Source organism: Ostrea edulis, chromosome 9, assembly GCF_947568905.1.
Source record: "Ostrea edulis chromosome 9, xbOstEdul1.1, whole genome shotgun sequence".
Lineage (NCBI taxonomy): Eukaryota > Metazoa > Mollusca > Bivalvia > Ostreida > Ostreidae > Ostrea > Ostrea edulis.
In genome coordinates this window covers 35,679,456-35,694,949 of record NC_079172.1, presented here as the reverse complement: position 1 = coordinate 35,694,949, position 15,494 = coordinate 35,679,456, and the positions used below count along the sequence as shown (strand labels likewise).

General features: G+C 36.5%; 1 protein-coding gene across 1 annotated transcript in view; it reads left to right on the top strand.

The window, feature by feature from the left end:
• The first annotated feature begins 12 nt into the window (after positions 1–12).
• LOC125657618 (ribonuclease H2 subunit B-like) overlaps positions 13–15,494 on the top strand; it is a 28,616-nt gene continuing 13,134 nt past the window's right edge. The window contains exon 1 of the mRNA XM_056149004.1: positions 13–184. Within this exon, the coding sequence (XP_056004979.1) occupies positions 70–184 (115 nt within the window). The 5' untranslated portion in view covers positions 13–69. The remainder of the gene's footprint in view (positions 185–15,494) is intronic.

The window sequence follows — 15,494 nt, the reverse complement described above, 5'->3', positions numbered from 1 at the left end:
TACTACTCCATCCAAAGCGTTTTGGCAACATTGTTTTGTTTTGGTTGAATATATTTCCCGCCACGTGAGATGCCTCCGAGACGATCTTCTCGACAAGTCAGCAATGAATCGGAGAATTTGCCTGAACAGGACACACAACAGCTCAACAGCAAGGAAAACAACCAGTGGATATGTTTCCTGAATAGTAAGAATGACAACCGCTGCATACAAAGTGGTTCTTTCTTTTCATTGAGACCATCTTTCACTGACTTTCAGACATGCTGCTGTTTGTTTACAATGTTGATATATATCCAAAACTAAGAAATTCGTTGATGGGTTGATACTATGTTGATGGAGCTACTGTTAGAGCATGCTCATCCACATGTATAAACCTTTCATTGCTTATTTTGAATAAGTTTCTCTTACATATGTTAGTGTTAAATCTAGGATCAAGAGAGTCATGCGGGTTAGAATAGGTCCTCAGTACCCCTTGCTTGTCGTAAGAGGCGACTAAATGGGGGGGTCCTTTGGATGAGACCGCAAAAACTGAGGTCCCGTGTCACAGCAGGTGTGGCACGATAAAGATCCTTCCCTGCTCAAAGGCCGTAAGCGCCATGCATAGGCCTAAATTTTGCAGTCCTTCACCGGCCATGGTGACATCTCCATATGAGTGAAACATTCTCGAGTGGGACGTGAAACAATATAAAATCAATCAATCAATCTAGAGAGCAGTCTTCACGAAAGCATTTAAAACTTGCTGGCCAGTCGGACCAGTGAACTGTTTGAATTTACTGGCCCACAGTGAAATTTACTGCCCCCGCCCCCCCAAATTTTCATAGTACATGTTTATCACATACATTATGGAATGCATTATAAAACTGTGCAATTAATTTACTGAAACTATGCTTAATTATTACTCATATTCATATCCACCCTAAGACATCCTTTCTGTCGATACCAGAAAAACAACACCGTACACGGTATTCTCTCTCTCTCTCATCGCCCGCAACAGGACTACAAATTTACGTCTTTTTCACAAACGAGTAGCCTTCTCTACCAATACCAAATGTAAACGATTGATTAATTCTGTAAACTATAGAAATTGCATACAATCAGAGATAACTGCAATTGACGATCGAAGTTCATTTTAATTGGACAATGCAATAAAGCAGCAGTTACTGCAATACAGAACACTGCCATTTTTGTTGTTTCAATAAGTTGTTAGTTGAATATTCACGTGATCAACGTACAAGTTATCTTGACAATTACAATTATTGTTATCGTTCTTTACTTTAGAGAAATAAACAAACCACGATGTCAAAACACTTAGTTACTTTATGTGCTAATTATTGTTTTATTTTAAGTAAATAAGATGTTTAGAATATTTAAATCCAACATTATATTTAATGTAACTTACAAAAAGTCTACAAGCCCATCGGACTTCCTGATTTTTTATTTTCACTGACCCGACCCTAAAATTCACTGGCCTCGGTCTTCGGACCACTGAGTTTTCGTGAAGACTGAGAGAGGGCACACATATCATATGTTCAAAAGGGCACTTTTCGTCGCGGCAAGAAAATTTTTCGGCACTTTCATTGTATGATACTGTGATTATATAGTTATAGAATAACCATTTAGCCTCTTTAAAGGTTAATACCTGCTGCCTTGATTTTAAACTTTTCAATCAACCTTATGAAATAAAGAACAATTGTTTATATTAACAAATATTTTTAAAAATTTATAGAGAAAAAAGGGCATGGTGCAATTAAAAAGGGCATGGTGTGGCGCCATGCTAGTTTGCTTTAGATTTAAAACTATAAATATATGTTAACAGTGTGTAGTGTACTGAAAATTGCACACTCTAGGATAAATCATCAAAATTCTCCGTTTAATTGAAATGTGTTGATTATCCTTAAAAATTGTCCCCTGCCCATACCTACTGTATATCACTAATAATAGGAACTCTTCAATATCAGGAGATAAACAATTCCTTCTTGGGAATCCTCATTTGCACAGAAAACTTTTTATTATTTGGAATGTTCATACCTAGATGGTAAACAAAGCGAAATTAATTGTGATAGTGGATGACGGGTGTATATGTGTGTCCGACCCCCCCCCCCCCCCCCCCCTCTCTCTACCCCTTCTGGATTTGCCACTGCATTGCACCTGTGACATTAAAAAACGGGATTTATAAAACTGAGGTGTAGAAAACAACTCATTCATGTATGAAGGTCTTGACACACTATTTATTGAGTGTCCCAATTGGAACTTGGTATGTTATAGGCAAAATTTAAAATAATCAAACTTTGTCGTGACTCTTTCAGGTCCGTATGACATATACTATTTAAACTATAGAACAATCTGTCAAGCAATCGTTTTGCACGATTTTGTGGATGATATGGTACTCTTGAATAGCTCTATTCAATACCTTTCCAACGGTATAAACACGAGCCATCAGCTCCACCTAGTTTTAAACTTATAGTCATTTCAGTAGAGCCAGTCATTGACCACTGTTGTAAAAATGGTTGGGAAACGGGCTGAGAATATTAAAGAAATTAGAACTCTGAACTTATATAAAAGTTCTCACAAAACTCGGTCATTCGGTAATGCAGATTTTTATTGAATTGGGGGAAGTTTATGAGTGTGACAAGGTATCTTATGAGGCAGTTCGTAGGTGGAGAAAGAAATTTCTGACTGGCACAGAGTCCGTCAGAGATGCAGCAAAATCTGGCCGACCTGTTACTGTAACAGGCAAGGCAAATGTCTCAAAAGTCAGGGATATAATTGAAAGTGATGGCAGATACATGATTCGTGATATTGCCAAACTTTTTATTATTTGGGATGTTCATACCTAGATGGTAAACAAAGTGAAATTAATAGTGATATTGTCAAAGTTGTTGGCATATCGCTATTGCGGTTGCATTTCATTTTGAAGCGTATTTTGAAAGTACGAAAGATTTCTGCCAGATGGATACCGCATATATTGACAAATGACCAAAAACGGGTACGAGTACAAATTGCTAAGCAATTGCTCAAAGACAATTTGCAAACATTGTTACTGGTGACAAAACATGGGTTCACTATTTCAAACCATTAGAAAAATTGTAAACAAAATATGGCTAACTAAACATGGTAGAAGGCCTGTGGATGCTAAAAGAACCATAAGCACAAAAAAGATTCTTTATTGCATATTTTTCTCATGATGATGTAGCCGTACAAAATTCCGGTGCCAATTAAGGGCAAAAGTGTTACAGGTCGGTTTTGACGAGATGTTATACTAAAAAAGCTCAAGAAATATTATTATAAATGATGCCCCGTGTCAGGATTTAGGCATGTTTGTCTACTTCATGATAATGCTCCATCACATACATATGAGCTTGTGAAGCAATTTTTGAAGTCAGAGAAGGTTACCGTCTTGCCACACCCACCATACTCTCCAGATCTAGCCCCATGCGACTTTTACCTTTTTCCAAAACTTAAAAAGTTCTTATGTGGTCGTCGTTACAAGTCCCGACAAGCCCTTGGCTCAGCCATCAGTCAGTGTCTCAGAGATCTACCTAAATCAGCGTACTGTGACACATTTGAGATATGGATCAGGAATTTTTTTAGGGTCTGTAAGGGGCCAAAATAAGGCCCCATTCCCAATGCTAAAAAGTAGGTATTTTCCCCAATTTTTGCTTTGAAATTCCCAAACAATGAAAATAAATCAAGTACGGTAGCCAATTTTTCATAGAAACTTCTTCACAGGCCCATAGATGACAATTTTTGCATCAAAATTGTTAAGTAAACCTAATTTTTTGGCCTCTTCCTTTTTGAATGAGGTAGGCTTTGACCAAATTGAAAGTCAGAAGGAGTTCAATTATAGCTTAATGCACTCTGGATTGGTTTTCTCCCTATTTCTTTGTATGAGACATTTTTCCCAATTTCAAGCAAATGTCGCCATTTTTCCAAATTGGAAAGGTCCAGGCCCTTAAAATCAAGACCTTAAAAAAACCCCGTGGATTCAGAAATTCAAATTATTTATTTTAATGACATGTCACTTTGATGTATAGGGATATAATTGAAGCAAATGATGTTCGTTTTTGGCTCTTAAACCCTTTTAAAAATTATATTGACTTTTATATACATGATGTATGTAATTAAAGGTTTAAGGATATTAAGATAGTAAAAGAATAACAAATACACACAAAAACCAATCACATATTAAGAAATTCTCACCGATTCCCATCACTACTTTTAATATATTGTAAGTTTTTTTTTGAATGAAAAAGTGAAGATAATGAACAGTGTTCAATCTCATAATTCCTGTTAATTAAAGAATACAAAATTGAGAGTAGAGCATGCAAACATAGACCCCTAGACACATCAAAGATGGGCTGGTGCTAAGCCTAAGGAGGAGTAAACATCCCTGTTGATAGGTCACACCCACCGTAAGCCCTATATCTTGAATTAGTTTCTGGTATCTTAAAGTGTTATAGATCTACTTTCTCTCTCCAACGATCTATTAAGTGATGCAACACATCCTAGCTATGTTTAGAAGGATGAATTGATTTAAAGAATAAATGAATTAAAGAATACAAACAGTCTGATTTAAACCAGCCCCCCTTCTCCTGTCGTCGTCGATAGGAGAAGGGGGGGGGGGGCTGGTTTTAATCAGACTGAGAATACAAAATACAATGATAATTAATGAATTGGTAAAATTGAAAGATGGACTAATGAACAATTATTAAATTTTTCTTCAAAATTTCTTTTACAGTGTCTTATTATATTGCACTTGTATAAGGGTAAATGTTATTGATGGTGTTACCTGGTGGTGTTACCTGCAAATACACAGAATTCTAAATTAGTTATTTTGAATTGGAATGTTGTCTTCAAAGAGAAATAACTCAAGCACTTTGTAAAAAGTTCCTTGCAAACAGTGTCTTAAACCTGGAAATATGCAATACATTATGTATCATTGTACCCTTATACTGTTCAGTAATGATGTAAAAGTATCTAAAAAAAATAAGTATAAAGGTCAAATTTTTAAATTGATTGATTTTCCGTTGAAACACCTAAAATATTCTGTCTTTTGATTTCCTACAAAGGATGTAGTGTACCCCAGTTTTCAATATCTGAACAAGAAGACCCCCCATCCCCACCCCCGTCCGTGGTATAAATGTTGATTATGGGTTGTAACAAGACACAATGAAATATAAGTTTTACCAGTCCGTGATATAAATGTTGATTATGGAGGACATTATTAAACACAATGAAATCTTGCTGGTCACACACAGGGGCAGAAGAAACCTGTGACCTTAAATATTGATCTCCCTTAACCAGGATTTAATTCAGTGCATGTAATTGCTAGATCTACTTAACATATAAATATGGATTTAATTCAGTGCATGTAATTGCTAGATCTACTTAACATATAAATATGGATTTAATTCAGTGCATGTAATTGCTAGATCTACTTAACATATAAATATGGATTTAATTCAGTGCATGTAATTGCTAGATCTACTTAACATATAAATATGGATTTAATTCAGTGCATGTGATTGCTAGATCTACTTAACATATAAATATGGATTTAATTCAGTGCATGTAATTGCTAGATCTACTTAACATATAAATATGGATTTAATTCAGTGCATGTAATTGCTAGATCTACTTAACATATAAATATGGATTTAATTCAGTGCATGTAATTGCTAGATCTACTTAACATATAAATATGGATTTAATTCAGTGCATGTAATTGCTAGATCTACTTAACATATAAATATGGATTTAATTCAGTGCATGTAATTGCTAGATCTACTTAACATATAAATATGGATTTAATTCAGTGCATGTAATTGCTAGATCTACTTAACATATAAATATGGATTTAATTCAGTGCATGTAATTGCTAGATCTACTTAACATATAAATATGGATTTAATTCAGTGCATGTAATTGCTAGATCTACTTAACATATAAATATGGATTTAATTCAGTGCATGTGATTACTAGCTCTACGTATAAATATGGATCAGATTATAAGAATTTTGGAAGTGATTTACTGCCTGATTCCTAAGATAAACATTGAATCTGGAATGATGCCATTGCATCGAGTACGTTTATATAAATATGCACTTAGATTATGTTTTTGTTGCTCATTAACCTATTTACATGCTAACAACATGACAAGCCAGGAATGAGGATTTTAGGTTCTTAGGAGGTATTTTTGAAATCACCACTTTTTTTCCAGAAATGCTTGTCATTGTTTATGATTCAGTAGATCCACTGTAGATGAATTCCATGCAGGCAAGGCCAGAAACTGGATTTTTTGTTATAAACTTGAGTTCTGCATTTAACTAATGGTGATATCATCCCTAAAATGTAACTTCAAAGGAAGGCACATACACTGAGAACACCTCACCTCCCACACCACTCCATATTTACCCCACACCACCACTCCATACTTACCCCATACCACCACTCCACACTTACCCCACACCACCACTCCAAACTTACACCACTCCACACTTACCACACACCACCACTCCATACTTACCCCATACCACCACTCCACACTTATCCCACACCACCACTCCACACTTAACCCATACCACCACTCCACACTTACCCCACACCACCACTCCAAACTTACCCCACACCACCACTCCAAACTTACCACACACTACCACTCCATACTTACCCCATACCACCACTCCACACTTATCTCACACCACCACTCCATATTTACCCCACACCACCACTCCAAACTTACACCACTCCACACTTACCACACACCACCACTCCAAACTTACACCACTCTATACTTACCCCACACCACCACTCCATACTTACCACCACTCCATACTTACCACACACCACCACTCCATACTTACCACACATTACCACTTCACACTTACCCCAACTCACACCCACACTTACCACACACCCCCACTCCATACTTCCCCCACACCACCACTCCATACTTATCTCACACCACCACTCCATATTTACCCCACACCACCACTCCAAACTTACACCACTCCAAACTTACCACACACCACCACTCCAAACTTACACCACTCCAAACTTACCACACACCACCACTCCAAACTTACACCACTCCACACTTACCACACACCACCACTCCAAACTTACACCACTCCAAACTTACCACACACCACCACTCCAAACTTACACCACTCCACACTTACCACACATCATCACTCCATACTCACCCCATACAACCACTTCACATGTACCCCAACTCACACACCCCACTCCATACTTCCCCCCACACCACCACCCCATACTTACCACACAGCACTCCATACTTACCTCTCACACCATCACTCCATACTTACCTCATGCCACAACTCCACACTTGCCCCACATCACCACTTTATACTTACCCCACACCACCATCCCATAGTTACCCCATGCTACCACTCCACACTTGCCGCACACCACCACTCCACACTTTCCACACACTACCACTCCATACTTACCACACCTCTCACACTACCACTCCATACCCCACCTCACACACCACCACTCCACACATACCTACCTCACCACTCTACAATTACCACACCTCTCACAATACCACTCCATACTCTCCTCACAACACCACTCCACACTTACTGCACACCACCACTCCATACCAGTCTGATTAAAACCATGGCAGGTCTTTTAATGCTGTTATTAATGGCAAACGTACAAATGGAACATAAATACTGCTAAATCTATTCAACTATCGATGATAGGAGAAGGGGGGCTGGTTTTAATCAGACTGCACTCCATACTTACCCCATACCACCACTCCACCCCCACCTCTCACAACACCACTCCATACTTGCCACTTCATACATGGTGTGTCACTGATGGCCCTTCGTCCCCCACCCCTCCAAACTGACAGTGTTGATGTGTCACTGATGTCTTCCCCCTCACCTCTCCTTCATGTAACTAATTGTGTTAATGTTTCAATTATGGGTTGTATCTTGAAGTGCAAACAATGCAAAATGCAATGCATTTTCCTGTTATTTCAATGGGTTTTCGGATTTGAACCCCTTCTTTTAAACTCGGGAATTCTGTCATGTTTTGGTGCTTCATATATAGAAAATTTGTGTATTCATATTGTATTTTTGTGTCATTTTGATTACATGCATGGGACAAAGTGAATGAAGTGTGCTTCAGGCAGGGCACATTTACTTAGTATTTTTGGATTATAAATGAAAAGTTTTTGTGAATGTAAAGAAATTTAGGGAAAAAAACACAGTTCAGGATTGAAGACAAGCAAAGAAAGACATTTAAAAAACATGTAGAACACTGAAAGTAGGTCACTGAAATTCCTAGGTACAGATAATACCAAAATCAGGGTAATTGATAGTTATATTTGTTTTAAAGATATTTTGTGGGGAGAGGCTGTTGAATAGATTTAGTAATATTTATGTTCCATTTGTACGTTTGCCATTAATAACAGCATTAAAAGACCTGTCATTAAAGGAATCCAAAAAACATTTTATCTCTTCATGTGGGTTTAAATCTTCAATTTAAAGATTGATTCAAATGGTTTTAAGGATAAGCTTGTAAACATTAACTTCAGAAATCATTTTAGTAAATGAAAGATGTTTATAAACTATAATGTAAAAGCTATGAATAGGGTTTTAGCTCACCTGAACTGCAAGCTCTACATGAGCTAGTTTGTTTGGTCAGAATCTGTCATATAGAAGTTTTCACATTTTCAACTTCTCAGAACCACTGGGTCAATTTCAACCAATCTTGATACAAAGCCATTTTGGGTGAAAGGGTGTTAATTTTATGACAAATGAAGGACCATGCCCCCTTTCAAGGCGAAATTTTGAAAAGATAGTGAAAATTGGTTAGTGTGTTTTAAAAATCTTGAAAACCATTGGACCAGACAAGCTATTCTAATAGAGTTTTTCTTAGATAATGATGATGAAGTTTTTTCAAAGCATAATCCCTGGAGCCATTGTTCATTGAAAGTTAAAAAATTTTGGCCGTTAATGCTGAAGGTGGGACTGTAAATTTCGCTCATTTAAAAATATAATATGGGGATATGAAAATGAACAAATCGGGAAATTCTAAACTTTGCTTTCGATCAACCCTCAAAGTTTTCAAGAAACGTCAATTTTCGTCCAGCAGTACCGTACTTTGTTCGTGGAATTTTTTTTAATGTACAGAGTAGCTAAATAAATTTTGATACAACATGACTGATCATGAAAGTTATTGTAGAATGTCGTCTGTTTGACGCGTCCCTCTATTGACAGTGAAGTTTTAGAGTTGCCTAAAGCGGGTGTACGTTAAAACATACAAATACACAATACGTTAAAATGAGCTATATGAATTAATAAAAATAAAGTTTATCTGTGTTGATATCTCGTATATGTTTTTGTTTTAAGGTGTGACAAATATTTGTATCAAGGTTTTCTGGCGACACACATATTCTGAAATATATCGCGGAGTATATTAAAACATTGACCAAACAAGGACGCATTTTCGTATTCAAATTTGTAAACAAACGCGAAACCCTCTGTAAATCTTGCATCATTCTGTGCCATGGGAATGCGTACAAGATTTCATTAAGTATTTGATTGCCGTCCAAAATTTATTGTAAACACGACTTATTGGATTGACCCGCTTTAAAAAAGTCGATCCTCCTTTGATAACCGCTATTATGATATCTTGTTTTTAAACTCCCAAACAAATGAAATTCTATTGCAGAAAAAAATCTCTTGGAGGAATTCCAAATTGGCAGCAGAGCTCGGGTATTAAATAATTGGCAAGATAAGGGATATGTAAAAACAGATCTGTGGAGATTCGTTACAAACATAAGCAAGACACCGAAGCGGAAGGACGATAATATTTCTGATTCGGAATACGTTTTGTTCAGTTCTCACGATTTTAATAGATAATTAAGGAAACTAATTGTAGAAAAGCAGATAAAAAGTTCACAACGCCTTGGAAGTTTTCCTGAAAATCTCCGTGATTGATAAACTAAGGACGAAAGATACTCGGAAATTGACAACTTGTAGTGATAGAAAAAGAATTGAAGCAGCAAGGAGTGACTTCATAGATTTTAAGAGCTGGAAGAGAAAAGATCGTTGGTGGGTAAAATTTTCAAGATGGAGTCCATGGAAACGTTAATTTCATGTGACGAAAACAAGAAATCCATCTTTGAAGTTGACGCTCTATATCGTTGTAATTCGCTGGACAAAAACACAACGTTTCCACCCAAACAACGCTCCAAGTCTCCATCTAGGCAGTCCGAGAAAAGAGAAGATGACCAACATCACGTGCATTTTGCCGAGGCGCCATCTCTTGAATTTCATATCCCGGACGTTTCTGAAGATTCAGAAGAAAGGGACGGCTCCTTGCCATTTCTGTGTTCAAAGCATCCGAAACCCATACTGAAGAAAACCGCACCACGGAAAAGCCATGCATGCACAATAATTGTCTACGGAGAATGAGGCAGACTATCCGTCAACCGGATTAATCTAGCAGAAACCAGTACACTACCAAACCACGAAGTGTCACAGACTCGCACAGTTTGCCAGCAACTGCAAGGAACTTGACTCTGGAGAAAGGGCCCGGATGCAATACTTACATTTAGTCATTTACTCGAACTTGGTACTAATTTATTCTCAAAGCATTTTGTTCAATTTATATTGCAATTTCTACGCATTTATACGAGGAGAATGATTGTACAGGGGTATAGCAATCAGCTCTGGTGACAGAAGTTTGTGTCAATGAAGGACAACAGATTAGTAGTGTATGCATTTGTTATAATTGTGTGCTATTTATAATATTCTACGAGAGAAGATTATTGTTATGTTGCGAATGATTTTAATCGAAATTAAATTGCTATCGTTAGATTTGAGTTGTTTCTAAATATTGATGAGGATTTTCAGTAAGAAATGAGTGTTTGATAGACATCAGTTCATGTTGTAAATCGATGACTCTTCTCTCTTTCTCTTGGACAGAGAGACACACTTCATGTACCCCATGTCATCAGTTTACAGAAAAAGGGTTGTTTTTGGTTTTTTTATAACGGATGGTGGTGGTTGGGAGTTCACACTTATTCCCTCGTTTGTACTCAGTGCAGTTTGATTATATTTCTATGTGCTAGGAAGAAAGATATGTGAAGATGTCATGGACTAATAAACGCAGGAGGTTTTCCGAGGACTGGGTCTGTATATCTGTACATCACATGAAGTGTTGTCCATTGATTCATTTTGTAATATGCAAATTTTATGTGGGAGGCCTTGAATATCCAAATTAAGATTATATATTTAAAAGATTACTGTTAGCATTCCAAACCACCATGTCAGTGAACGTTCCTATGCTCATTGAAATTCTAATAGCTCTCAATCTGAAAATGTTATTTTATTATAAAAATGTGCTATTACGATAGTTTTGTGTGTAACTTTCACCATTGATAAAATCAAAATCAAGTATTAAGATTTCATCAAAATAAAAATTTCAGTTCTATAGAATATATAGCATTAAATAAAAATAAACTTTTGTACGGGAAGAAAATGTAATTTTACTTAATTCAGAGCCTCTGGATAGGTTTTCTAACACAAATATTAATAACAAAAGTTTATAAACCTTTTTTTCTTTCTATCACTGCAATAGTAAATCACAATTTTGCAACAAAAAATGTCAACACTGAAAATGAGAGCTAGCATAACTTTTAAGGTATATCATGCTATGAAGAATAATTTGAAGTATAATGATTTACAAATGGGAATAATTAGTTTGAGATTTTTAGAAAACAGAATAGTGAACACCGTTTTATCTCAAATGACTTTGAGAAGTTGCATGCAAAATTTCCAAAGTATATACTATATATACAAATGATAATGATAGCCATTTCTCATGAATGCGTTGCAGTTGTGAACAATGCGTGTATGAATCTTAATAAACATTAACGTCTACAATGGCTGGGAATTCCGCTAGAAATTAAAGTAGATTGTGAATAAAAAATAAAAAATTTCATTTTTGAAAACGTGAGTGTATGAACCTCAACGCTTCACATCGGCACATCAAACTTCCACCAGAGTTTGTTTGCTCACAAACCAAACTCTTCCACTTAGGCATTATGGGATAGCGATTTCTTAGGCCGCGTATACTGTGACGTCACTGTAGAATGACGAAAAAACATAAAGTCAAACGTAAACAACTTTCAAAACAAGAACGTAAACATCAAGTTTATTACTTTACACAATAATTTGAACAGAGTCTCCCTACTTTTTAATGATCTTTTGATCATTTTATGTTTAAAATAAAATCCATACTTTTATAATAATGCTCTTAATATCAATATCTTCAAACTTTTAACTGCGAACTACTTCTTTAGCGTTATTTGCCTGCGTGATAATCGCGGACTCACAATATACAAATCTGTATATTGTGCTGCGTCACATAGGAGAGGTCCAAACTCCCCGTCGAGGCCTCATTACGTCACAGTGCCTACGAAACGAACTCTGGTGGAAGTTTGAGGAGAGGTCTATTCGTAGGTGACGTAATGAGGCCTTGACGGGGAGTTTGATCGGCACATATATTTTTTGATGACGTTCTAATGCGCGTCATGAAGTGTACTGGCTTGAAGTGTTGCAGTACATACCCTCGTGCATTACTAAAAACAACACTTTTATAGTGTTTCATACGAGAGGAAGTGCCGCGTACTTTTCGTCCAGTTTCTATGTGGATATCGGAACATTTTCTTGCTTTATTTTCTTAGAAATATGACTTTTCAATAAAATTACGATGAATCTGGAAAACGAATTTCTTCGTACATATTTTATATCCGTAACTCTCAATATTGCAAGCAGTTTTTTTCTTTCTTTCTGATGTTGGCGTGTATCGATGACTTCGATCTAATTGAATTTTATGCGAAAGGCCTAATTAAAATCTTATTTTTTTGTGTTTTATCCACCATATTTAGGCCTACAAACGATTGAGTGCAAATTTATATTTTTGTGTATCAATATTTCCTTGACAATTTTTAGCTAAGCTTTTAATTTTGCGCGATATATATGTATATATATATATATTACATATATCTAAAATTGCAATTTAAGCAGTACTTGGGGTTTCCCCTTCCTACGTGTATGTCAGACATTGTTAACTTGAAGCAGTTGACAATGTTCTTCAATGCGTGAAGTCTAATTCATTATAAAATGATAGTCCACGAACTTTTGTGATAACCTTTATATTTATTAGTGTCTGATAGTCCATACAATATTGACCTGAGATGTCAATGCTCTATTGACTTACAGTCCATGATGTTGTATTGACCTAGTAGTTCAAGATGTATTGAACTGACAGTCCATGCAATATTGACCTGGTAGTTCAAGATATATCGAACCGACACCGACAGTCCATGCAATATTGACCTTACATTTCATGCAATATTGACTTGACTCCGCGCAATAATGACCTGACAGTCCATGCAATATTGACTTCAGTATGCAATACTGACTTACAGTTCATGCAATATTGACCTAGTAGTCCATGCTATATTGACCCAGTAGTCTATGAGGTGTAAACCTGACAGCCCATGAGATATTGACCAGAAAGGTACAAGTATACATACACTGTGTCTGCCTATATTAATGATAACGTAGAAATCTTTATTCACCCCTTGTATATATGTACGACCATAATGCATCGATAAGATAGCCGGGTTTTGTGTGTGTGTGTTTGGAATACACGATTGATAAATCTGGATTGTGCCAGGTCAAGTTCCAATAGCCAAATACTGTTACATAAATGACTTATATAAACTGTATCTTATTGCGACCTATTGCAGTATTTATAATTATCCGAAGATGTTATAAAACTTTGTTAGATTAACCTTAAAACGCACAGATAAACCTAAGCCGGTGAACAACGCGTACTTTTAATTAAGAAGGATCGCCATATTTCACCCCTGTGCACTCAGGTCATGTTTATATTTCTGTGGGGCATGTGAAACGTATTCAATGGTTGTTATTTAGTAAGGCTTTGTCTGTTCGTTTGTAACATCTTGGGATTTCGTTACTGTAAGAGATACAACTTTATGAACGATCCCGACGCGTGCGTTCCTTGGATAGCTCTAGTTGAAATTTACAAGATTTCAAACGTGAAATGTATCAATAACTAACAGGAATTCTATTTATACTTACGTATGTCGTTAAACAGATTGGGTCCAATCATATTATTTTCCTAGTGGGACCATATCACCCATGGGGATATATTTTCATAAAATTTTGATTTTCGGTGTTAATTTTAAAACATCTTGGTAGAGTGCCTATTACACAATCGGAATAGAAAATTATTGCTTAATGTGCTTTTAATATTAAAGTATCCCTTTGCATAGATTGAGACGTTTCGTAAGTTTTTTCGCAAAATTAAGTCCGCGTGAATTTCATGTCCTAAAGCGCCCCAAAAAACTGCAGTGTAAGTACAAAAGTTGTTTTTTCCCTGACACAATTATATCATTGCTTTGTGTTCTGTTTCACTTTTGAGATCTTGTAAATTCCAATTACATGAGACAGGCTATTTAAAATAACATATTCAAAAGACGCCTATCTCATCTGTACATAGGCGTGGCTTGGGTTCGAATATTACCGAGGCAGGGGGTCTGGGGGGCTGCGCCCCCCAGAAGCTATCGACATTTTAACAACGTAAAAGGTGGGGTGTTTTTTTTTTTACCGAGGCAGCTGCCTCGGTTGCCTCAATGGAAGCTACGCCACTGCTGTACATGTACATGGAGTAATGTTCACCCTCCTACAAGGCGTTTTACTAGAGAAAACCATACGTCATCGCTTTTTCATCACTCTATACTTTTTTGGTGTGGAAAATTCGAGATGACGTGTTTTATTGAAGTAAAGTTAAACTCAGAAATGCACAGGGGCGGATTCGGAAAATTTTCAAAGTAGTCGTGACCTCAGTTTGTGCCTTTTTCGCCGGGTGGGTTTGGGTTGAGGACGCAAAAATGACTTTTGTTAAAGTATTCAAATAAGGGGACATAATCCTTTTTTCTAGAGTCACTATTGGAAATATATTACGGAAAGCATAACATTACAAGATGTTTATAAAATATTTTTGAATAATGTGCAAGTTCTTAGGCAAAATCATTTCACTAATTACAGATCAACATGTGCATATTAACTGTTTCAGGTTCACACACCATCAGGCGTCTTGCTCTCTCTCTCTCTCTCTCTCTCTCTCTCTCTCTCTCTCTCTCTATATACACTGAACTTCTTAAGAAATAAAACAATCGTACACTATACCAATTTTGATATTTTCTTATATTATTCCGACTGGGCGAAAATATATCCCACTAGGGATATGATATCGTATTTGGGTGGTTGGACCGAACTGTTAAAACATTGATATGATTATAAAAATGCGACCGTTCAAATTAAACGTGCTCTTTGGTCAACAATGGCTCGAGGCACTAAAGGTGTAGAATATACAGACCACCCAAATCAGAGGATGACAACCCTGAGAAATAAATG